General features: G+C 44.0%; 1 protein-coding gene across 2 annotated transcripts; it reads left to right on the top strand.

Annotated features, from left to right (window-relative positions):
* pemt (phosphatidylethanolamine N-methyltransferase) lies at window positions 1-24265 on the top strand. Of its 2 annotated transcripts, XM_062474935.1 has the most exons (7): window positions 1-266; window positions 2080-2187; window positions 11329-11444; window positions 14762-14907; window positions 17809-17920; window positions 22091-22165; window positions 23702-24265. In XM_062474935.1, exons 1-7 carry the CDS (start codon window positions 183-185, stop codon window positions 23754-23756), a joined length of 696 nt encoding a protein of 231 aa, XP_062330919.1. In that variant the 5' UTR covers window positions 1-182; the 3' UTR covers window positions 23757-24265. The 2 variants fall into 2 exon arrangements, with proteins under 2 accessions (XP_062330919.1, XP_062330920.1); XM_062474936.1 differs by lacking the exons at window positions 22091-22165; window positions 23702-24265 and adding an exon at window positions 19818-22083.
* The last annotated feature ends 2046 nt before the right edge of the window (window positions 24266-26311 follow it).

Below are 26311 nucleotides of genomic sequence, written 5' to 3' on the forward strand. Positions count from 1 at the left end.
AGAAAGCACCGCGCGTCAGGGTCAGAATTGTGTCTTGTGTCCAGCAGTTCTGTTTTGTAGCCTAATCTCAATCCATATATCGAGTCAATTTCAATCTAAAACACTTTCACAGAGTTATGTAAACCGTAGATTGTGAAACGCGCTCTCGATAAAGCGTCCGCGTTCCTTTCGGTTGTTTGTTTATGTGTAAGAACGGTGCTACCGTGGTCGCGACTCCTCCCGTGCTGGATTGTTGTGGAGGGTTTAATAACGTGGATTACAGCAAGGTACCTACACTACAGAGCAATACAGTGGCGTTCATGGGTGGTGTTTGACAAGAACGCTGATCACGTGGCAATGCAACTTCAAAATGTGCACAGCCTATCATTTATTATCTAGTTACGTATTTTTAAACAGTCTTGTCATCGCAGATATTACATTTGTTTTACGGGAATGTACTCGTGTCGATTTTAATCCCACAATATAATCTTTAGTCGCTAGCTTCATTATGAGGGCTATTTTGGCTGCTTTGCGAAGCACGTGCATTATCGACGATGCAGCCAAAATTGGTGTATTAAGCATGTTACATTACATTATTATAATGTAATGTAATGTAATGGCGTAATACACCATTGTCTCCATGATGCAGACTGATCAATTGTGTAGCCTGTAAATAGGTTTAAAACCACTAGTCTACTAAAATATACTTTAGTAGTCTTATATTGATGTGCTTCTTGGTTTTGTTTTGGAATGTCATTATAGCCACCCATAGATATCCCCATAAAAACCACAGTTTCTATAGCAGTCACATTACAGCACACTTCCGTTGTTTAATATAGCTTACAAGTACATAATATTAAAATTTGTATGTGGAGAAACTTGCATTCAACCCCATAAACCAGAGAGCATACTATGTTGCTTTGAATGTGCCTGTGGTCATTTAAGATCTGCACCCACTGTGTGATAAGTAGGTCCATACTTTTAGACAGCAACATGCTCTTACGGCTGTTGAACTGTGTGGGAGTCAGTAACTGAATAACTTCTTAACTGTTACGTAAACTAAGCAATGTATTCCGACGGCAGAAAAAGTAAAAAAAAAATAAACAATATATAAATGAAAGTTTAGCAAAAAGTGAAGTGGACAGATTCAGTCATATTCAGGTAGCCCATGTGTGTGTGGGTGTCTGTGAAGTCGTATTAATAGCGGTGCTTGGAGAGGAAATGATTGCGCTCTGTTGGATCACTTGTTATTTAGCTTGTTGTGTTTCAACAAAGGTGTTTGTAGCAAGTAGGCTACTGTACTGCACTCTCAATAGTCCTTTAATAGCCTAACATACAAACATACAGGAGTGTGTGCGGTAATACACACGTGAACAGCTCCTATTTTCAGTTAGTGCTATTTTGCAATAGAGCACATTTTTAGTGATTTGGCAGACGCTCTTATCCAGATTGACTTAGTAAGTACAGGGACATTCCCCCGAGGTATGTAGGGTGAAGTGCCTTCCCCAAGGACACAACATCATTTGGCCCGGCCAGGAATCAAACTGGCAACCTTCAGATTACTAACCCGATTCCCTAACCGCTCAGCCACCTGACTCCCTGAGTTCTTCTCTCTGTAACTCTCTTTTTCTCTCTCCCTCTGTTGGTCATCAGAAGTGTGGCATTCCATAATTGGAACATACCTAAAAGCAACATGTACAGTATCGTGGTATAGTGAGAAAGGGGCCTTGTTGGGGAAACCTAAGTAAGATATGTATAGTGCTACTGTCCTCTGTTTAAACTAGAGGTTGTACTGTGTAATAATAACTCAGCTTGGTGTGTATGACTGTCAGCATAACAAATACCCTGCAGGGAAGCCATCACGAGATCAGTTGAAGCTTTGCAGGTAGCCAACGCTTTGAAATCTATGAACTGTTTCATGTCCATGTTGTGTGACAGTGGAAGAGTGTATTTGAACTTTCTCCCAAACCAACTGTCCTCATGGGGTCAAATAAGATTGAAACGGGAACCTCCCGATCTCCTTCTTACCCCATCTCCCTCCCTTCCTCATCTCCCATCTGCCCCCCCCCCCCCCCTGCCCCATCTCCCCCTCTCTTCCAGGTGGACCTGCCAGTCATGGACAAGGTTCTGGGGCTCGTGGATGTGTCTGATCCCAGGTTCTGTGTGGCCGTCATCGCTATCCTCTTCAACCCTTTCTTTTGGAATGTGGTGAGTGTGGGCCAACAAACAAGAACACGCTTGGTCTCTCTATAGATTATTCCTTTACGATGCACTTTTTATATGAGTACAGCAATGAAAATTGATGGTACACTTACTTGATACACTTACAGAAAGGTCCATGGCGGAAACAATACCCTAACAGGTGTTTCTCAGTGATAAAACGGTTGCCAATTTACGTTCCTTTATGGAATTGAACTGCTCTCACTTCTTTCATAACTTAGAACACAACCATGACTGGTCATAGAGAGAAAGAGAGTGGAGCAGAAAGAAGGATGACATGAGAAAAGAAAAATGGTATCTGGTTGTTCCCTTAGCCTACCACAGAAGCTCTCGTGTTTATAAACAGACAGTGGAGTAAAGGTACGGGAGCAGGACAAGTCGTCAACTGTGTTTATGTCAAATGATAATGAATGGATTAGATCTGGAGAGTTTTTGGCTGCGAAGGAAGTGAAGAGGTGCAACTTTTAATGTCCCCCATGCCAACAGCCTTCAGTGTGTGTGTGTGTGTGTGTGTCTATGCCTGTCTATCTGTAAAACCTGTTGCAGTGAAAATGACTTTGGTTTTTAAACAGGCAGCATTTGCAGCAATCTACTTTTCTGTGATTTTATATACTTTGAAAGCCATTTCCAGAGACCCCTGTTTGTATGATTCAGAGGGCATGCACTCTCCCTCACAAACGGAGGCCTTCACATCACTGCCCACCTCCTGGATACCTGTACATGACTCAGCATTGATATACAGGAACTCAAGCGGCCCCTCATTTATCTAATAGCACCGGACATTATGGCCTCCCAAGATATACGGTGTGAGTAGAGGCATCCATGTTTTTGTGTGCCAGAGAGAAGATCTCCACCCTATTATCTGTAAATAAGATGGGGCCCGTGGATGGAATTATTTTTCATCAGAGTTGGCTGTGCTGATTAGCAAAGTGCTGCTAACAGTATTGACCCCTCATTTATCCACCTAGCTTCGACTGCGCCTTCCTTCCAGAAGTCATTTCTCTGTGGACTGATATCCCCTTTGCTTATTTTGAACAAAGCTGGAAAGTTTCTTAAATGGTAACTGGTTCAGAGAGAGGGTGAGCTAAGAGAGAGAGAGAGAGAGAGAGAAAAGGAGAGATCCCACTTACCATAACTTAGCGTTTGCGCGCTCGTGACTGTGTGAGTGCACTCGTGTGTACATCCGTGTGTGAGAGACCGAGACAAATATAGAGAAACCAGGTTTCCATAACCCCTCTGCCCACACTACCACGGGGGGCCTGTGTGTTTGCCTGATGGCCCGTAGGGCTTGGCTGACCCTCTGACGCCAACCCTCTCCATGTGCACCATATGTCACACGTATGTCCCTATCCCAACACACTCAGCAAATACACCCAGATTGACCATGGCCCCCACCATTTCCTGGATGGACGGCTCCCACTCTTTGGCTGACTGGCAAAATGTGGACTCTCACGCCATAATCCTCCCTGCTACAGAGAGAGGACTATGTAAAGGACGAGAGAAGGATGCCTAGCTCACAGTCATTAAGCTTACCAAAATACAAAAGTTGTCTAAAATGTCACACTTTAAAATAATACCACCCGAAGCTGTCTAACACAGAGATAAAATTAGTACACGTGCGTATAATGGATACATTTCACAGTATTGAAGGCCGTGATGTACTGGGTATCTGCTGTCTTGTGTTGTAATACAGGATTCTGTATGTACTGTTCTGTAATACACCTGGTTTCTGCGGTAACATAATGGTACTCGGTGTATCATTCAGGCATCCCTCAGGCATCTGGCTCTGTATGTGTGTATACAGTGTGTGTGTGAATGTGAGTGGGCGTGTGTCTGTGAGAGAGAGATTTGTGTGTGTGTGAGCACGGCGTGAATGTAATGTGTGTGACGCTGGCAGACACAGCCTGGGAGAAGGTAACCCCGGGATCATGTTGCATTTGTGTATATGAGAGAGAGAGGGAGAGAGGTAGAGTGAGAGAGAGGGAGAGAGAGAGAGGTAGAGAGAGAGAGGTAGAGAGAGAGAGAGAGAGAGAGAGAGCGAGCGAGAGAGGGAGAGAGAGAGAGGTAGAGAGAGAGAGGTAGAGAAAGAGAGAGAGAGAGAGAGAGAGGGAGAGAGAGAGAAAGAGGGAGAGAGAGAAAGAGGGAGAGAGAGAAAGAGGGAGAGGGACTGGGACGTGTGAGATGAGAGAGAGGGAGACGTGTGTGTGTGAGCACAGCGTGAATGTAATGTGTGTGAAGCTGGCAGACAGCCTGGGGAAAGGTAACCCCGGGTTCATGCTGTGAAGGTGGAGTGTACAGCACTGGCACATTGGTGCTCCTAAAATAATGATCAGCACAAATTGTTCCCTCCAGAAACAAAAACACCAAGAGGTGTGTTCTTGAGGCAGGAAACAAAAGGATGTGCTCAACGTCCCACTTATTGCTAGCTAACGTAGGCTGTGGTTGATTTTCGTATTGTTCTCCATACGATATGATTGCAAACTTCTAACAACATCACCTACCTGAGGAAAGCCTGTCAATTAGCTGCCATGACAGCTAATTACATTACTCACAATGTCACTTCCTCTCACTGGCGACAGCACATGTGTATGTGTGTGTCTGGGGCTTGAACCATACAGTACAATAGACGTAAGTGAATGAAAAAGAGGCCATCTCTCTTTCTCGAGGTCTCTCTTGTGTGTTCTCACGACACCCAGAAAGTCCTCCTTTCTCACTCTCTCCGTCTCCTCCTTTTCTCTGGTTCGCTTTCTGTGTTTGGGACTATCTCTCTCCCCTGTTGTGTTTGGGACTATCTCTCCCCTGTTGTGTTTGGGACTATCTCTCCCCTGTTGTGTTTGGGACTATCTCTCCCCTGTTGTGTTTGGGACTATCTCTCTCCCCTGTTGTGTTTGGGACTATCTCTCTCCCCTGTTGTGTTTGGGACTATCTCTCTCCCCTGTTGTGTTTGGGACTATCTCCCCTGTTGTGTTTGGGACTATCTCCCCTGTTGTGTTTGGGACTATCTCCCCTGTTGTGTTTGGGACTATCTGTCTCCCCTGTTGTGTTTGGGACTATCTCTCTCCCCTGTTGTGTTTGGGACTATCTCCCCTGTTGTGTTTGGGACTATCTCCCCTGTTGTGTTTGGGACTATCTGTCTCCCCTGTTGTGTTTGGGACTATCTCTCCCCTGTTGTGTTTGGGACTATCTCTCTCCCCTGTTGTGTTTGGGACTATCTCTCTCCCCTGTTGTGTTTGGGACTATCTCTCCCCTGTTGTGTTTGGGACTATCTCTCCCCTGTTGTGTTTGGGACTATCTCTCCCTTTTTGTGTTTGGGACTATCTCTCCCCTGTTGTTTGCAGAACTTAGAAGCTCCGGTCATTTTTTACAGTATGTAATTGGGGGATGTTATGTGTGTGTGTCTTGTAGACATGTGTGTGTGTCTTGTAGACGTGTGTGTTGTGTCTTGAAGACGTGTGTGTTGTGTCTTGGGCCCTGCACTGGCTGGTCTCCTATCCTGGTCAGGCTTGAGCTGGTCCCAGCCCATGTCCCAATCAGTAACTTTCAAATGCAAATCTATAACAATCTACAGGTTGGGTTGTTGTCCAGCATGGCAGGCAACATGTGACACTTGCAACATTAGCAGTCAGACAAAGTAGAAACAGAGCATCTGTTCCTGTTTTCATGGTGCTAACTATAATGATCACAGCTCACAACTGTGATGACTATAATGATCACAGCTCACAACTGTGATGATCTGTTGCAACAAAGAGGTATTACAACAACACCTAAACAATATTGACAGTTACAGATGAATTTCACCACACGCAGTGAATGGAAGACTACCTGTGATATAAGTATTATTGTTTTATAGTGGTTGATCCATTAGCAGCCTTGGTAACAGATTAGGGAGTCACCCTTAACTAAATACTGTGCTACTCCAGCTGGCTAGTACCACTGCAATACTACAATCTATTCATACAGAGAATCTGTTCTCTTCTGTTCTATTCCCCCTGCTAAAAGGTTTCCAGTGAGCTTTCAAATAGGAGAACAGTAAATGTAGCAATCTTCAGTATGACACCTGCCCTTTTGAAGGAGTAGAGAGTGCAGATATTTTAAGCGTATTCATTAGCCTCTGAAGGTAATGGGAAAAGATGTACTGTAAGCTTGTCTGCTCTACATTAGGTGTGGGCACTCAGGCTACATAAGCCATGAACATAAAGTGGCAGCTTATTTTTCTCCGTTTTGGTCCTCTTTATGTGTTGCCAAGGTAACACAGACATTGTTTCCTGCATTCTGCTGTGATAAAAAAATAAATATAAGGCATAATTATGCACAGGCTGTTGTCAGGTTTGCACGTGGGTTTGTGCAGGTGCCTGGATACTTCTCTTCTTTGCACAGGTGTGTGTGTGTGTGTCTGTTTGTGTGTGTGCCTGTTTATGTGTGTGTCTGGGTCCAGGCATGTGTACTGTATATATGTGTTCCATGTCTCACCTCCCCACCAGAACAACTAGACAGCCTTTTATATACTATACAGTACATGTAGACATGCACAGCACTCTTCAGCCCATAACTGTACTTTAGACCCCTCATAGACTCTCTAACATTACAGACTCGGTAGGAAGTGTTGATCAGAATGTCTCTCTTTCTCTCTCTCTCTCTCTCTCTCTCTCTCTCTCTCTCTCTCTCTCTCTCTCTCTCTCTCTCTCTCTCTCTCTCTCTCTCTCTCTCTCTCTCTCTCTCTCTCTCTCTCTGTCTCTCTCTCTCTCTATCCCGATTTTGTTTCTTTTTCAAGTTCTGCCAGGTGCTCAGAGCTTAATTAGACTCCAGGACTCTTAAAGTGGTAGGAATATGAAGCAGGGATTGAAGACAGAAATATCTTGCGCTGGGTTGGTCAAGGTGCCACACAAACAGGCCAATCCAGAGGCAGGGTGGTGTTACACAAGGACCCCCTCCGCTCGGGTGTCCTGTTGTCTGCCTGCATGCTACTGCGGGGTCCTGATTGGCCCAGCCCCAGCTGCAGGCAGGTATGAGTCAGTGAGAAGAGATGTAGGGAGAGAGAAATACAGTGGAGGAAGAGTGGGGAGATACATGGGAGCTTGTGGTTCGGAAATGATGTAGGATGGTTGAGAGGTAATGGATTTGAATTGAAATTCGACATGAGAGAGAGATAAAGGGAGAGAGTGAAGAGATACAGAAATAGGGGAACATACATGTTATTGAAATTTAGGGAGTAGGCATAGGATGAAAGAGAGGGTGGGAGAACACAATGTCAGGGAGTAGGGACTGACAAAGAAAACTACTAGGACTATTTCCCCTAGAGAGGAAGCATGAAAAGAGAGAGAAAAAAATAGAATAAAAGCATTAGGCAGCATTGAAGGCAACATGTCCTCTCAATTATTTGAGCTCCTTGGAAGAACATTGTTGTTCGTCATCACGGGCTGCTGTCCATGTTTGAGCCAGAGCTCCAAGGCAGGGGTCACCTTTTGTAGTAGTGTCTCTGTGTGTTGTTCTGTTCTATGTAACAGTAATTGTCTCGCCTCAGTTGATAACATCTCAGAGTTTTGTGGGGTTCAAACTCAACTCCTGATGCTGGTGGAGATAATAATTAACATCTTTGTTTATGAAGTCTTGTGATGTCTGTGTGTGGACGACGCACACACAGGGTGCTACATGTGGGGGCTCTCATTTCTGTCTTCCTGCTCCAACTCTTAATTAGGGTTCTTTTTAGGGTAATTATTATCCCACTGTAATCTGCGTCAGAGAAATTGCGGGGTTTGGAGTGAGATGGGAGCATTCCTATGGATAAATATGACAGCAGTGTGTGTGTGTGTGTGTGTGTGTGTGTGTGTGTGTGTGTGTGTGTGTGTGTGTGTGTGTGTGCGAGTGCGAGAGAGAGAGCATAGAGCAGAGAGTGTTTTTTATGTATGTGTGGGCCTGTCTTCGTGCAATTACAGAAATTGAGTTGAGTTTACAGAGTAAATGTACTATCTTTACTTAACAATTGTCATGATAATTGGTGTGACTATCCACATAAACTCAATCTGCTGTCGTATATGACATCTGTGACGTTGAAAACGAACGGTACTGTGACCACTTGTTTTGGCATGCATATCATAGTTCCCCATATCCTTCTGTCTGACCTACATCTCTGTGCCAGTGTCGCCCCTCTCTGTGATGTTGACTAGGCTGAGACCCATTTAAGTGCATACATAACCCTCTCCTGTCTCTCAAAGAGATGGGAGGGGCCTAGGCCAGGAGTGGGCCACACAAATAATATATTTGATTCAAACATCCAGGAGTTTTCTCAAGGGCAGGGGCGTTCTTTGACTCTCTAATGGTCAGCTTGGTTTCGGTTTTAGATTTGTTGGGATGTATTACTTGTTGTTGAGAGTTTGCTGTGCTGCTAATAAACTTCTGCACTTCACACTCTAACCAGGTACTTGTTTTAGCACTGCTAGGAACACCCACAGGCATCAACAGCTTCAATAAGGACCTAGGCAGGAGGAAGAATATCATGAGGGGCATTAAAGCTCCCAGTTCCTCGGGCGAATGAGATCTTGTACTAATACAATCTGGGTCCTCCTAATAATATCTCTGCCTGAATCGATCTGCTGTCAGTCTCTGTTGATATCTCTTGTCATGGTTACAGATTAATCCATCAAATCTTTGAATCTGTCGGTGGGATCTGTTGTCATGGTTACAGATGGAATTATTGTTCTCCTCCAAATTCAGACTACCTGTTAAGCCCATGCCATGATTAGCACGTCTACACAAAGTAAATCTGTGTATATATGGTGTGTGCTTCTTGTTTGTGTGTGAGAGAGTGTTTTGCCTTCTGGGTTGCAATGGAAATCCAGTAGACTATAGTTGTTTTAGTTATTTTGGTTCCAGAGAAGGTTTGTATACTCCTCTGTTGTCCTCTACTGTGGAGCTGATAAATGGTGGTCCAGTCGTGGGCCCAAACAAACTAGATAAGTCTCAGTGAATAGCAGTTTTATCTTTCTCTACACACAGTAAATCTCTTTCTTCCTCCCTCTCTCTTCTTTTCTCACATTACTTGTCTCCCAGTAACACTACAGTAGTATCATGTATAATGACCTTATTCTGCAGCTTTTGCCCAGTAGCGCTTACATGTAAGAAATGTACTATAAACCCTCTGCGCCCAGCATAGCGCTGCTGGACTACAGTAAATGCAGAAGGCTAAAGGATCAGAAGGTTGGCGCGTGATGGAGATGATGGGTGTCTGGAGGCCACAGAAGAACATGCACAGAGCATAGGAAAGTCCTTGTTGTGAGAGGTTGTTGACCCTGTCAAAGACGAGCTGTAACTTGACACGGTTGGGTGTGACTCTAATGTAAGTACACTGATTCGTTCATGTGGTCTGTGACAGGCTTAGGATGTGAGAAACCCTGTGTAGAAATCCAGAGATCTTTGTCAGATGTGCTGCCAAGTTTCCCACCATGAAGGGTTAACCATGCAGCAGCGGCCCTGCCTAAGGAAGAGTGATTAGCAGGCGTGGTGCATCATGTGGTCAGGGCATGTACTGTTCTCCTGTCCTCCCTCTCGGCTGCCCGGGTCTGGCTCCAGGGACAGAGCACTGCTGTGCATTAATCCTGGGAATGGTGATTAGACTGGAGCTAGGCCTCCTGCCGGAGACACTGCCCAGGGGAGCCAACGGACCGGACTGGGTCTGATACCCACTGAGACACCCAGTACCAGACTCTACTATACTATACTATACTCTACTCTACTTACATCTCCTTTCCTTTACTTCCATTTCCTATACTCTGCTTTCCTCATCTCTACTCTGCTGTACTCTACGTTGCTTCCATCTACTCTGCTCTACTCTACTCTGCTCTCCTTTACTCTGATCTCCTTTCATCTCCACTTCACTCCTTTCCTGTCTTTGTCAGGAATAGCCAAGACTCCAAGTACTAAGAGGTTGGACAAGGAGTCTGGAGTGAACTGTTACCTAAGACCCTGCTTGACGGCCAGAGGACTGAACAAGTTAGGGCTCTGGTGACTGCTGTGTAGTACAGAGGATGTAAGAACAAAATGCCCAGGTGCCATCCACCCCTAGTCCACTGAGTGAGCTGCCAAGCAGCATGTATATTTCTAAATGTGTTACGTAAGATCATAAAGACTTAGAATCCTGCTTTCGTTTGTCCTACTTTGTCTCCATGCAGAACAAAAGCCTATGTACCGACAGTTGTTACAAAACCTGTCAAGTAGTTCATTTTGCAATGGAAATGTGAAATGTTATAGAAGTTTAGATGGCCCACCCAGATGGATGCACACACCAGAAATGTGGGATGACCTGAATACATTGAGAAAGGGATAGTGCCTTTCAGTAGAAATATCCTTCAAAACATGGGCATGGACAAAATGTTGCTTTTCTCCTCAAAACTTGATGGCCATGTAGAAGCCCATCTATTCATGTTAGTTCTCCAAGTAACACGTGCACACATGTATAAATGCAGTACTGTGATGAGGCTGCTGCCATATCCCTACACTCATGTCAGTCAAGTGCCTCGACCACAAGGCTTTCTGTTCCCCCACACATGTAATGTGATTTCTGCCTCCACCACAGACCTGTTATTCTGCCTACTGTAGCTCTGTCAGCAGAGCCCATGTAGCTACAGTTTATGAACCTAATGACATGGTGTTATGTGGTAGAAAGAGGGAGCAAGAATAGAAAGCAAGGTTATAAGGCGTGAGAGTACCTCTCCTTTTGTCCTGTTAATTACAGCTCACCTATGAAGCTGTGGTAAGAGAAAGAGATGCTGAAAATAATTAGATCTGTATGTGTGAATGAAGAGACAAGTTAAAGAGAAAGGACACTAGCAAGAAAGAGGGGTTGGTGCCCCTAAAAGCACCAACGAGGGGATAATAGTCCTTTTGGTCCAAACAGCATGGATTCATGTATAACATGAAATGTGTTGTTCACAGAGGGTATACAATAACCAAACATTGAATGCCATACTGTATGTATGGTTCGGCCACTTATATTTGATACTTCCAAATCTATGTACTGTACACACCACCTGCTCTGGACATATCTGAAGTCTTACGCCACTATATCTAATATAATGTATGTGTTGTGTGTCTGTGTGGGTTTGTGTGTGTGTGTGTGTGTGTGTGTGTGTGCAGATGGCGCGCTGGGAGCACAGGACCAGGGGTCTGACCAGGTTGCTTGGAGGTCCTTACCTGGCCTGCTACTGCTTAGGCTTCCTCATCCTACTGCTAAATGTCTACCGCAGCCACAGGTATCCCTGGACACTCCCTCTCCTTCTCTACCTTCAAAGCCTCTCTCCATTTGTCTCTCTCATCTCTCTCTCACCGGTCCTCTCAAACGACATCTACACCTACCTCATTAGCACCTATCTCCCTCTCTAATGACATCTTTACCTTCTTCTGTAACAAACCGTCTCTTTCTCTCTGTTCCTCTCACATGCACACAAACCAACCAAATCCAGCATGTTTACCCTTATTAGGTCAAGCTGATATGATTCATAAGGGAGACATACTGCCGGACAAGTCATCTTTAATTATTTTAATGGTGTCATTGTCCGTAGGAGCGTTCCCTAACCTGCCGTCCACATGCCCATTCCTCAGATGTTTAATGTCAGTCAAGTTATCCTAACTTCTTATAAACACCTTATGACCGTGTCCATGTGTGTGCGCGAGGGTGTGTTTGTGTGTACTGTGACACTATGACATCCCCAGTTCTCCTCCTACCCTACTTCCTGTTCCTCATCTTTTCCCCTTCTGTCTCCCACACACTCCCTCGTTCATTACATATGTCACTGTTGCTATGGCACCAGCAGCCACTGAGCTGCTCTCACCACCACTCATGCTCACCTGTGTGTATCCATGCGTGCACGCCTTTGAATGTGTGCACGCGTGTGTGTGTGTGTGTTTGTCCAGTAGCAAACCTCCAATAGCCTACTTTAAAGGTCCCGTTGTAGTCTTAGAGAATCTTGCTAGAGTTATCCACACAGGGGTAACAATACATAATCAAGGTACAGTAGAGGAAGATATCTCATGACCATCTTAACTTTGAACACAAGTAGTGTATTTATTTTGCAGACACTTTCTCAATGCACATTGTCATTGATATCTTCAGGCTTTGGTGTCTTATAGTTCCAAGGCCTGCGAGCTGCAGTTTGTGTTTGGAATGTACAGTGTTTGACTGTAGATGTCACATGAGATTGTTATGTAGTGGACTATCTGTTATGGGTTGAGGTGGGAATTTCCTTGGTGTGGATCTGGTTTGTGTGAATTTGTTTTGTTCGCCTGTAGAATCTTTCTCCTGTCTCTTATCTATGGAGCTCCTGTCTCTCCCTTTCTTTGCACACACACATACAAGAAGGGAGAGGGACAGAAAGAGACAGGCACACACACATGACTGTCTCCTAATCTCTTTAAATATAAATACTATGCCATTCTCTCCCTCTTCTGAGTAACCAAGTTGTCATTCATCAGAGCCCATGGTAACATTCCTAAATTTGCATTCTAAATGAACTTTATCCATTCCCCTGTTCCCTCCAGCCTGCTCAGTTGAGATGAAAATCTACAACTAATGAAGTTAGCATCTGTGCTTTGTATCTATGAGTATTTATTTGTGTGTGTGTGCTGTTCTTATGTGCTTGTGTGTGAGCTGGTGTCTGTAAAGCTGGTGTCTGTCAGGGGGGTCAGATGGCTGAGCAGTTAGGGAATCGGGCTATTAATCAGAAGGTTGCTGGTTCGATTCCTGGCCATGTCAAATGACGTTGTGTCCTTGGGAAGGCACTTAACCCTACTTGCCTCGGGGAATGTTCCTGTACTTAGTCGCTCTGGATAAGAACTTCTGTTAAAAGTGACTAAATGTAAACTACAAATAACTACTTTTAGGGAAATCAGTTTGTTTTGTTACGCGTTTCTGGATATCGGAATATCGGATTTTTAAATCACCAAATATATGTATCGGTATCGGCCTTAAAAATCCTTTATCGGTCAGGCTCTAATAGAGTGCATTAAAAATTCTCTCCACTATGGCCAATATAATTCCCTCCAGATTGAATTTTAAGTTTAAGGTAAAACGTGACCTTATGTCCAAAAGGTTCACTGAAAATGACAACTCGCTGCTTCTGCATAGCCCCACTCCCCCTGCTTTCCAATCTCCAATCCTGAACTCTGTAGGACAGAGGCTGTTTGTCCCCTCCAGGCCACCGTGGAGCCCAGTGGCAGTCCCTTTCTTGTCTGAGGCAACAACAGGAACCACATCACAGAAAGGAGACCAGCAGGTCTAATATGGCCTGCTAACCCAAATTTCCTCCAACAATTCTCCTACTTTCTCCTGTGGTGCTACAGCTGAATTACTACACCACTGTAAGTCTGGTACTGTACATGGCCTTGCAGATGAAAAGGACAAACACCCGAATAGGATAAAATCCAATCATTTATTTTCGTAAAAGACAGATTACCGGTTCCTGTGTACGAGTATGACATCCTTGCTTCAGTACACACCTCACGCTGAATGCTGGTGAGAGCACCAGGCTTCCTGTCTAAATCATGTTTTAGTTCTGCCTTTTAAGTGACTATTGTGTGAAATTAAAAGGGACATGTTCTTGAGTGGTTGTGAAGACCATGATGACTTTAGCCTTAAACACTGGCCTGCATTACTTTGTCAGCCAAATCTATGATTCAGTTATACGTAGCCTCACTACTTTGCCTCTGTTGCAATAAGTCATCCTAGACCCAAAGGTATTACATTTCTCTAACATGATTGTGGTGGAACTTAAAAGGACCTGTCTGGTTTAGCGGTGGGGGTTGATTAAATTTTTTTAAAGTGATCGAATCAAAGTTAATTACAGAAGGTACTCTTTTAAATAAAGTGTACTTGTCAATCTGATTGGATCGGTCTGTGTCTTGACTGTAACAGTACATTTTACAGTTTTTATTTAATTTTATTGAAAGCATTGTTTTTAATGGACAATAATTATGGTCATACTTTGAGTAGCCTAATAACAGAACATGTTTATCAAAGATTGGCAGCATTAAACTCAGTAAGAAGTAATTTACTGTCCATTACAGTCATTTACATGTGAGACTCTTGACTTGTTATGTGCCTCTCAGTGAGTAGCCTAGTCCCTGCTGTTTGATTGGCCCAGTGTTTCCATAGCAACATCTCCCTAGGCCCATCTACCCTATAGCAAGTTCTTTCTATGAATGTGATGGTTGGTAATAAAAAAATATAATACAGTGATCAAACTACTGCGGCACCAATCATCTAGGAAGATCAAACCTCATAATACTGGTGCAGATTATCTTTAATTCTTGCAATAATATTAAGGTATGAAAAAGTTTCTGAGAGAAAAGCAGATCAAAAGGACCCTAACATACCATTTAAAATGACACTTAGCCATCATAAAGGATGTTCTTACTGGGGTTGGGTCAGATGGGTTGGTGTGATTTAATCAATATCTTAACCAGCGAGAACTGGGTCAGAATTTGGTCTCACATGCATGTATTCAACAGATTGAACTGCCTCAGTCTCTCCTCAGAAACATGTATAATCCAATGAACCTCCTCTCCTCTCAAGTATTACAGTGGCGATAAGGGCCCAAGTGAGGTGGGAGATGTTGTCCAGCCAGGAGGTCTTCTACCTGGGGGCAGCTCTCATGGTGCTGGGGTCTGTCCTGGTGGTGACCAGTTTCCTGGCACTGGGGTTTACCGGAACCTTCCTTGGTGAGTGTCGCATTCAAACACAAAAAGAAACACACACAAAGAGTAAAGAACAAAAACATAATGTCATCACATCACAGATCAAAACACTGGGTAACATTGTACAGTACATTAGTGTTGTTGTTACAGTCTAATTACATAAATAAGTAATAAAGTAATATGTATATAAGCATCAATATAATAGAACCTTACCACAACTATGTGAAAGAGTGCAGTGGTGCTCGGAGTAGTGGTGGTGCCTATATTATTGCTGTGTGAAATTAAAGGCTGTTGCTCATCATAATAAGTATAACTTATTGCATAAGTTATTTGTGTTGTTAAGTCCTCGATTACACAGTAGGTTTGTAATTACACTGTGATGTAAAACATCAGCAAATGATGCATGTAGTCACACACAATTAATCAAGACAAAAATCTAATTTCCACAATCTGAAATATTGTGCGTTGGTTTAATTCTCCCCAGTGTGACTGCTTTTACAGTGATTAGTCTATGAGGATGACGGGTAATGAAAACACACTACTCTCAAACATCCTCACAGAATTCCCATTATCATTCAAACCTTCTAGTCCTCATATGATCTAGTCTCTCACTCTTTAATTTGATAAACCCTTCCTTCTCCTTTCCAACCCATGTCCTCCATTCCCCTCTTTTCCTCCTCTCCCTCCCCTCCCTCTCCTTCTTCTACCTTTCCCTTCTCTCCACCCTGCTGAACTCTGACCTGACAACTGGAAGAGAGACAAGGGGTCACAGTGTACCAAGAGAGATTAAGAGAGAGGGGGAGAAAGAGAGATGAAGAGAGGGAGATGTTTGTGTTATGAGTGAGTAACTATTACGGCAAACCTCTTTCACACTGACTTACACCGACCGGATATAAACCCCCATAACCTACAGACCTGGTTCTTAGTGCATGTTAACGTTGCTCAGTGTCCTCTCTCTAGAGACAGAACAGGAACACCTTGACCTGAGTTGTATGTGTTCCTCATCACACCCACACATGCTCATGGTCCCATCCACAGGAAGACATTGCTATGCAAACACACACAGGTCCCATCCAGTACTGTGCACACATGCACACCACATGCTTCACCGTGGTCAGTGTGACCTGGTGCAGGTTAATGGTGTAGAAGAACTTCCTCAATCTATTCCTTCCTGTCCTGTTTTGAGTGTGTTTGTTTGTGTGCATTTACATTTATTCATTTAGCAGACGCTTTTATCCAAAGCGACTTCCAAGAGAGAGCTTTACAAAGTGCATAGGTCACTGATCATAACAACGAGATAGCCACAAAACATTGCGAGTAGCCAAAACATGACACATTGTGAACAACCAAAATGTTGTTTGTAGAGATTGCGTTGTGGGTGGTTACAGTAACTTATTCAACAGATAACATCCACAACTCCTGGTGCTTCATGAAGGCCATGGTGGAGCTTTGAGAGGGTCATTGTGTTTGGTAGTCGGAAGGAGGACGGGGGTGGTGGCGGTGGTGGGGGGAAACTGCTTCTAATGCTTCTATCGTTCTACCAGAGCAACAGTCTGTGTTGGCTTCATTCTCTGTGTGCTCTTCCAGTGATTAGTCTCCGAGGATGAGGAATAAAGAGAATACACCACTCAAGCATCGTCATAAAAATGATGACAATTTGAATTCTCACCTACTGGTTCTCACAGTGACTTGCCTCCTACTCATGCCCTGATAAACCCTCATTCTCCCACTCCCTCACTCACTTCTTCAACTACCAAGTCGGTAATGTTCTGTAGGCCTCTGTGCGTTTGATGTGTTATGGTGAGGAGCGGTCCATTGATACACACTGGTAAACAATCTCAGCCTTTATACACAGCATCCAACCTTTTTATGGCAACACACCCTACTTGCTTCACCATGGTTATTGTGTCCTTACACAGGTTAACAATGTAGAATAATGAAGATGGAACTGCAAACAGCTTCCTCAATCGAGTCATGGCCTGTTTTGAGTGTGTGTGTTTTCTTTTGTGAAGACTGCCCTGGGGTAGTGTTTAACATAGAATCAGGCCCATCAACAAGGCATCATTCTAATAGACGTCAGGTCTCTGGCCTCCAAAACATCCTATAGAGATTCATGATGTTTCTTAGACAAGGGATTCGCAGAGGATTTTGTTGTTTTTTGTTGTTGGCAAAGGGGGATTCAGAGGTGTGTGTGGCGGGGACTGTGGCTTGCATGTGTACGATAGGGAGAAGGAGAGAGGGAGCATGTGGGACGGTCACTATTCGCTGAGCTTTTATTAACAATAAAACACTCACAGAAGGCACTCTGACTTTGAATCTGGATGTTGTGGGTGCCTGAATAAAGCAGTGTAAAGGATCTTTTTCATTTGTATTCTGGTAGGAAGGATTGCTGTTTAGTAAGGGGGCTTGGTCAAGAGGACAGGCCAACTGGCTGAAGTGTTCAGTACAAAAGCAGAGCAAATGTCTGATCCAAATTCTGAGTGACTTTGTCATTAAATCCAGCCTGGCAATTCACATAAACTGATTCTCCTTTTTGTGACACAGGTTTTTTTTTTTGCTTTGTTTAAAGACAAATACATTTCCCTCTGAATTGCCATTCATGTCAAAAAGTAGGTTAGCCCAGTATTGTTATGAAGACTGGTCACAGCAGCTGACACTTTGTTTATAGAAGCTTGTCCTGCATAACATTTTCACTAACTAAACCCAACATGATGTTTTATGTAGTTATATAAGGCTTATGAGAGAAGAATAGGACTTCTGAAGGGCACTTTTACCTATTGTTTATCTTTGTCCTAAAATGGGTCATGATTAAACTGTGTTTGTGTGTGTGTGTGTCATAGGAAAGGATGGACATGAGGTGGTTCCTTATATTCTGTGCAAGAGTCTTTGTCCGCTGTACTGACTGCATGTGTGTGTTTCTTTTAGGAGACTACTTTGGTATCCTGATGGATCAGAAGGTAACCAGCTTTCCCTTCAATGTGACAGAAAACCCCATGTACTGGGGCAGCACTGCCAACTACCTGGGCCTGGCACTCATGTAAGTGTGTGCGTGTGTTGCCATCAGTGCCATACATGCATACCTGTCTACCTGCATGTGAATGTGAATGCTCCTAGGTTTGCTTTTACCGAAAGAAAGAAAGAGAAAAAGAGAGAAAGAGAGAGGGAGAAAGAGAGACAAAGAAAGAGACATAAATAGAGAGAGAGCGAGAGCGAGAGAGAGAGAGAGAAGTGGCCTCTTTCAGCTGGATGAGGCTCCCTGCCACACTATGGTTTGAGGATCATGATGAAGTGTTCAAGGTGCTGCCCTGGCCTCCTATATCCCCAGATGTCCATCCAATTGAGGGATGCGCTGGACCCAGTTTGATCCACTGTGGCTGCGCCTTGCAACTCACAAGACTTGAAGGATGTACTGCTTATGTTCTGGTGCCAGATACAGCAGGACACCTTCAGAGGTCTTCTAGAGTCCCTGCCTCTGCGGGCTGGTGCTGTTTTGGCTGCATACGCTGGACCAACAGCACATTAGGCAGATGGTCATAATGTTTTATCCGGGTATACTGTATAATGGTGATGTACTGTAATGGCACGCCTAGAAAAGAAAATTAAGAAAACATTCATAATGCAAACCCTTGAGTGGCATTGTGTAAATCGTATGTAAATATTGATCGAACAAATAGAGACAGAATAACAGTCATTATATTACGTTATTCTATCCCCCCGTGTCAAAGAGAAGTAGATACAGAGAGATATAGATAGAAAATCTTACTGTATGTGCGTGAGTGTTTGTCACAGCCTCCATGACAACGGCAACTGTCTTGTTGCTAGGCAGTCACTGATAAGGAAAACGGCCTACCGCCTCCCAACTATTAGCCCCCCACTAGTACTTGTCTTTCTCCCTTTTTCTCCCTCTCTCTTTTTCTTTCTGTCCCTCTCTCTTCCATTCTGCCTCACTCTCTCTTCCTCTCTCGCTCTCCTTCTCTAACTCTCCCTCTCTCCCCTCTCTATCCGACCATCCCTCTCTCTGTGTTTTCTAAATCTGTCCTGCTACAATGCCTACAATCCCTTGCTTCAGAGACCCCAAGAAGAAGAGGCACATCAGGCTTTGTTAAAGCTGACCCAAACATCGTGTGTAAATATGTGTGTGTGTTGCATAAATAGCAGGCAGAAACATACACATCTGGCTCTAATACTGGTGTCGCCATGGAAGCCCATACATGTTTTTGTTGCAATAAACCACTGACATAGACCACATAGGTAGAAACTCAGTCCAACTGGGCTTTGAAATGTCAACATTCTGCAGAACAGAGGCAGGCAGGTGTTGTTTTGGAATGGAAGATTGTCGAGACAGTACCATATTCATCCTAAGTTCTTTTAGTTTGAGCTAGAGTACAGCCTGGGGTCTCATGGACAGTTAAGGTTGCTCATGATGCTTTATCATGATCTGTCTATGGTCCTCCAGGGACTTCTCTCACTATCCCACAGTCTCTGTGGCCTGCAGACTAAGCCATATGGAGCAGAGAGCTGGTGTGTGTCATCCCTCACTGACCAACCACCTACACACACACATACACACAACCAGCCACCCACTCTTCTTGAGGACAGCTGTATGTGCCACCTCCATGTTAGCATGTCATTAACCCACATTTGTGTGTGACTGTTTTGGTTGGCTGGTCAGTCAGTAAGAAAGAGAAGGGCAACAGGTCAACACGACACTGAGGAAAAGACGCACATAGCCACTCAAACACCCACAGAAGGACTAACATGCTCCGCCTTTTTAACCGCCTCTTCCTCCATCCAGAAATGAATTAACCTACTTTCTCCTGAGCCTGTCATAATGACCAAACAGAGGACAGGCTCGTGAGTGTTTCCTTGTTGGCGGGGGGTTTAAAGACCATAACAAGGCCTTCCGCCATCTTCTGCTCTTTGTCTTCCCTCAGTCCCGGGATGTAATTGGTCTCTTACACTACAGCAATCGTCCTGCAACAAAGAACCTCAAGTGGGTCAAGAGACCTCTGTAAACATCTATGTGTGTGTCTGTTGCCTCTCTCTGGCCTTGCTGTTTCAGAGTGTGTGTTTGGCTTCACTAGTCTTCATGTGGGATGTGTGAGCAGACAACTGGAGGGCTAGCGGCAGACGCTGCTAATGACCTCTTTGTTTTTCCCAAGATGGTTTTAAGTGTGTTTTAAAGAAGAACAACTGTTCAGTTAGGATGTAGTAAACTCTGTGTTTCTCTCAATGTGTGTTTCTGTGTGTGTTTATTGTATTCACAGGTGGGTGGTTCAGTTGTAATTCAATTGAATGAAATATTCCTCAGATAAGATGCGATCACCGTGACCCATAAGGACCCACCTACCCGGTCATTTACTCCTCACTTCTCAGCCTCTCTCTTAACACGGTCCATGTCTCTCTCTCTCCCTTGCTCCGTCTTATTTGCTCTCTTTCCTCTCTTTCTCTCTCTCTCTGTCATTCTCTTCTGTCTCTGTCTGTTCCCAGACCAGGGTACTGCAGCAGGAATCATATTACCATTGAGCTCTCATGGCCAATATACCAGGCTAATTAGATATCTTTGAGATGAAGACAAAGGAGAACCACTGGCACACACCCACACACACACAGACACACACATACACACACATACACAGGGGCTTCTCTATCTAATAGTCAAGAGCAGCTGATGTACCTGCAGTCAGATAGGTACAGGTTTTCTTATCAGCATATCCACTCACTGTAGCATAATACTATACTTTATAATCTGTTGTTATGTAACTGACCCACCACTGTCCCCTGCTGATCCTACTCGGGTCATCTACTGGACATACTGGACTGCTCTCTATTATCTTTTGTTCTCCACAAAGTGATATTTAATAAATAGTCCATGACAGGCCATGGGATTTGGTTATTATTTCATGGCTAAGGTGCGTTGTTTGGCCACCTTAGCTGGAATATAATAACCATATACCAATGTCTGTCGTGAGCTATTGCTTGAATACTTTATACATCTAGGTCAGACTCTTACCTGTCCTACTGTAACAGTAGCTCCCAACCGGGCCACGTTCTGTAGCCTTAGATCATTGTCCCCTCTCTTCTCACGATAGGCCACAGCCAGTTCTGTGTAAGAGAAAGAGAGAGACCAACTAGTTTACTTACACAACGTGGATAAGCAACACCTCAAGGAGTGGACCCGTTTGTGCCGGAGTCAAAGAAAGTGTCATGGTGGTTGGATTCCTCTCTTGAAAACTCTACATTTAGAACCCGACATTAAGAATGCGAAGTAGAGCCCTCAGAGCTGACTGACCCAGACATGAGTGTTAACAGTCTTGTGTCTGCCTACCAAGGCTAACCAACAGCCTGCTGTTAAAATATGCATGGACTCGTATCTCTGATATGTCTTAGTATTATAGTCTCTCCTTCTCTCCTCTCTGTGTGTGTCTGTCTCTTCCATCCCCTAGTCTAGCCCAGCCAAGCCTGCAGGCTCCAGGACTGGACCCTCCATCTGCCAGACAGATAGTACTGAATAACAACCCATATTAACACTGAATGTTTTGGACTGTCCTCGTGTGCCGCTGAGTCACGTCCAGACCGGTCGAATGTGTGTATGAGTGTGTGTGCAGCTGGTGCTGTTGTGCCATTGGGAACATTCTTGGGTCCAACGAGGCTGAGTAGAGCACACATTGAAAGCAGAACAAAAGGTTTGGATAATCCAAAACGCTGAGGGAAAGTATAGAATAGAGCAATCAAAAGAAGGAAAAGAGCAATTTAAACTAGCATGTGTGAACTTCCTCTAGCACCCCAGTAATCAAGGAACCAGGTCAAGACTGGTTACGCCACCAACGGGGTCAGCAGGATACTGGATCCAGACAGCCATTACTTTGCCCCCCTCATATGCCTTTTCCACCATCACTTAGCCCACTTAGATCATTTGACCTAATGAGAGGACAACGGGATGTGTATCAACACACTTAAGTCATTTGGCTTCCGTCTATTTTTCAGATCTTACCGGGCATGTTGTCTGTAGGACTCTCAAATCCAGGTCAGGAAAAAGCTTATGAGGGCAGCGTGTGTAGAGGGCGTGGCATGTGTTTGTCAGCATGGCTCTTCTGGGTGGTCCAGAAAATCTTGACAAGGAATCAAAATTGCAAGGACTAGGCCTGTGTGTGTTTAAGTGTGTATGTGTGTTATATAGGTACAACATTTTTTGTGTCTCCTTCAGGAATGCCAGCCCAGTGGGTGTGATCCTGACTGCTGTGGTCGCCATCACATACCAGGTAGCCATCATCTTTGAAGGGTAGGTGTATATCTTTCCCCTTCTCTCTTTCTCTCAATTTCTGTATCTATTTTACTCTCCGTCAATCTCTGTATGTCAGCTTGACAGTAGCTGTTTGCTTTTTGCATTTCCAAATGAGGTTACTTGATAAGATTTTCATGTACATTGTATGGTCCAGTCTCTCTCTACAGTACAATATCCCTTACTTTCTCTCACCCTCTTTCTCTCTTTCAAACTGTTCTCAAGAACTTTCATCTCAATGAGTTTGACACTGACTGAAGGAGGGAAAGTAGAAGGTTCAGAGAAAAGAAAGAAATATTGTTTGTGACATCAGAGAAAGGGTGCCTGACAGCCATCCCATGCCAATTTTTTTGTCCTTTCTGTCACTCCATTACTCCCTTCTACCTATTCTTTTGTTACGAGGAGATGAACAGTAAGACATACACATGCAAACGTTATGCACACACACGTACACACACCAGAGGAGTCAGAGATGGAACTGGAGCCATGTACCAACTAGATGGCTACTCGTGTGTGTGTGTGTATGTTTGCGCACATGTAGCTGTAGTTCTAGAGTTAGAATATAAGCTAGACTAGACAGACTGACAGGAATGCAGCCAACAAAACAGCAGGTAAGGCAGGCAGACAGACACAGGCAGACAAATAAATGACGTATGTGACAGGAAGGAAGATTACATTTATTTTTAATCATGATCACCTATATTTAACTCACTCACCCACCAACACACACACACACGTTTAACCCAACATACCTTGAATAGCTCATACATCACAAGATGCAGCGTTGATAGTTCCCTCCACACTTTTACACCTCATCTTATCAGGCTAATTATTCTTGCATTTACTCTAGTATATCCTCTCCTTCTCTCTGGTAGGTTTTCACAGCTCTGTCTTCATTCCTGTCACATAGCCCTCTTGTGAAATGTTACAATTAAACTGCGACTACATTTGAATCTTTGTTATCATAAATTTGCCTGGTCTATTACTGCACAAAGTGATCCACCTGATGTCATTTCCGGTAAAGCAGGACTATGTCTTGTTGAGTTTTTCTACCTAAAGAACCTACCGCAGGAACAGCATGTGCTGTGGCGTCATGGAGACCTACATTACAATTTATTACCAATATTGGGGCACATGTAATCAAAGTCTGTGAAAAAATGTCACCCCGAGACTGCTGGGGCTAGGGCTGTATGTGTGTGTGTGAGGGGGGGGGGGGGGGGGGGGTTGTTGATATGGAGACAGGAGGGTACGGAGAGAAACAGGCACGGAGAATGAGAGCTTGTTTAAATGAGGATAGAGGTGTTGGGGTGTGCATCCATTCGTGCAACAGTGGATATCAGGCAGGAAGGCAGACATCTGCGCACACACACATCACACACAAAGTGTACTGTACACACATACACGCAGCATGCACAGTGCACACACATACATATATACACACACACACTGTACACGAGCACTCTTACACACAGGTCCTGGCACGGGCTGGTACGGACCAGGGGAGATTGTGTTTTATGGTGCCATTTGTATTTGCAGACCGTTCACCGAGAACATCTATCGGCAGAGAGCCCAGTGCTGCAAGCACAAATGAGGGACTGGACAGAGGTCTGTGTTTGTCCAGGGATCACACCCCCGAGAGAGGGAGCTGCCAGACTACCGGTCAACCTCAAACCACCCCCGCCTTGCCATGGAGGACTTTCAGGGAAGAGGGAGGGAGGGCGGGAAGGTTGGGTGAGGGGTGTGCTTGGGGAAAATGTTTAGCTTATTCTAGGTAATGATGATGAATGTCTGTCTGCCTAATTGTTTTTTCTCTTTATATTTTTTTGTAATTTTCTTTCCTAATTGAATTGTGTATTTGAGCAAGAGGCTTTTTTTGTCAATTCAAGCTACTGGGAGGTTTGAGAGGAGATCCTTTTAGACTGTCCAGAACCTGTCATGCCTAGTTTGATACTGGCATAGTTAGCCTGCTATGTAAGCCATAGCCAGGGGTTTTACACTGTATGTACAAGCAAGGACAATCATTCCAGACATTTTTACCTGGAAACTATACAGGTTGTCACCATTCCAAAACTGTGAATACACAACTGATCTTGTTAACTACTCCATGTCCTGTCTCTGGTTTGTTCTGGTGCTTTGGCCTGTATTGTTTCCCCTCCACCCAAGGTAAGATAGCTTGGAAGCCGGGTCTAGAACCAGGGGGTTGTGAGGTCAAGTTGAACCAGAAGGTTACTGCTTCAAATCTGGGTATTCTCACCTTAGCCCAGCTGGATGAATCCAACATTTTGGGGGTTGATCCGAGCAGGGGGGGAGCAGTAGACCAGGCTACCTGGCCACCTGCTCAGAATGGAAGGACTTAAACATTGTTAAAATTGAAGAAAAAAAATCTAGATTTTGTTGTTGTTCTCTCTTTCATTCTCTGAACCCATTTTTTTTACTGGTCTGAGGGGTGTAAAGTAAAGAACAGGTGCCTGTTCATTTTTCCCCTCCTTTTCTTTAGCTGTTTATTGCCAACTCATTGATTCTCCGCTGAAACACACACACACATACCGGTCTTGTTTTGGGTGGAGGACATCAGGTCATTATGCCTCTGCAGAACCACATTGAATATATTGTAAGAAGCTCGTCCTGACACACACACACTGCAGAAAGTCAAAATAGCTCTGATTACACTGCTACCTGGGTGACAGGATGGATTGATGGATCGAGGGATAGATGAATGATTCAGGTGGATCAATTCATTGGTGGAGCATTGATGCCATGTAAATATTGAAACTTAAAGATGGAAGAAATGCTGCAGAAAATATCAGAGGAACACATCCCACAAACAAATATTGAATAAAATAATGAGTCAACACTCTAAAGTCAAACATTACCAAAAATCCCAGTAATACATTTAAGAGCTTTTCAGTGCACTCCGTCTCTCAAAAGATCTCTTCGGAGTTGAGACATGAGCGCCTCCATTTGGTGCGCGTGGTAACAACAGCACTGCAGCCAAACGCTGTGCTTCTCTCAGCTTGTGCGTTCTCAGCAGGGCTGCCTACACAAGAGAACGCATATGCCTAATATTAAAGGCCCTAAATTAATAAATGTTATAAGAACGATTATCCCTGTTTAGATTGTCATTTACAGCAAAATACCAGAAGGGGGATACGAAGGTATTTTTTACATTTTGGGGGAATTTTAGAATTGGACAGAATATATATCTTTTTTGTATCCATCTACTCCTGTTGCAGGTGTTTCCGCCAAATGTAACTTCATTGTTAAGTTTTGACACACAGCTCGCAGCACTAGGACTTGTGTCCCATGCTTATGGAATGAACTTCAAATTGCCTACTGCTAATTAGTCATTGTTATAGTAGAGTTATCTTCTGATGTCTTCTCTGCATGCCTGGTCTTTTTAAACTCTTTCTCCTCCATTCTGTCAATAGTCTCCCACCACTCGTCAAACGTCAGCCCACCCAGCAAATCAAAATTCACAACAAATTCTGCCATTCTCTTTACGACTAGGTTGCTTGCTACCTTGTAACTTTGTAACGTCTTTTTTTATTTGAAATATTCGATGCGCAGTAATATGGAATGTTATAATAGAATTATATGAGGACAACTTGAAAGGTAATGCTTGATTTTACAACCGCATGGAACGCGATATAGCCAATCACATTCAAGGATTGGGACAATCAGTTGTAGAATCGTTATTTATGCACGCAAGCAATGGAGGCAATTTACAGAAGCCAATTGCTCAGTGTTTGAAGTACAAGACCTAATATCCGTTTTCAAGCTTTGTTATTGTTAGAAATGGCCAATGTTCAACATTATCCTAAACTAAGTGTTCCAGTGCAGACTAAATGCCGGAAGAACAAATCAATTATTAACACGGGGAATATTCCATGGAGACATGCAGATTTCCACACAACAGGGTGATACAGAATCAGACTTTTAGCTAACGCCAATATCCAGTTGCTTTTACCCATGTCCCTTACTATGCTTAGCTGTCCCCGCGGAAGTCGTGCAGTTCCCATGCTCTCACATTCACTGGAACAGATTGACGCATCAGCAGGCACCTGTTACATTTCCCTCTCCGCTCAATGGAGCGCCGAGTGCCCAGTGACGTCGCCTGGAGGAGGGGTTCACTACTTGCTTAAATAC

The sequence above is a fragment of the Osmerus eperlanus genome, chromosome 12 (genome assembly GCF_963692335.1).
Source record: "Osmerus eperlanus chromosome 12, fOsmEpe2.1, whole genome shotgun sequence".
Taxonomy (NCBI): Eukaryota; Metazoa; Chordata; class Actinopteri; order Osmeriformes; family Osmeridae; genus Osmerus; species Osmerus eperlanus.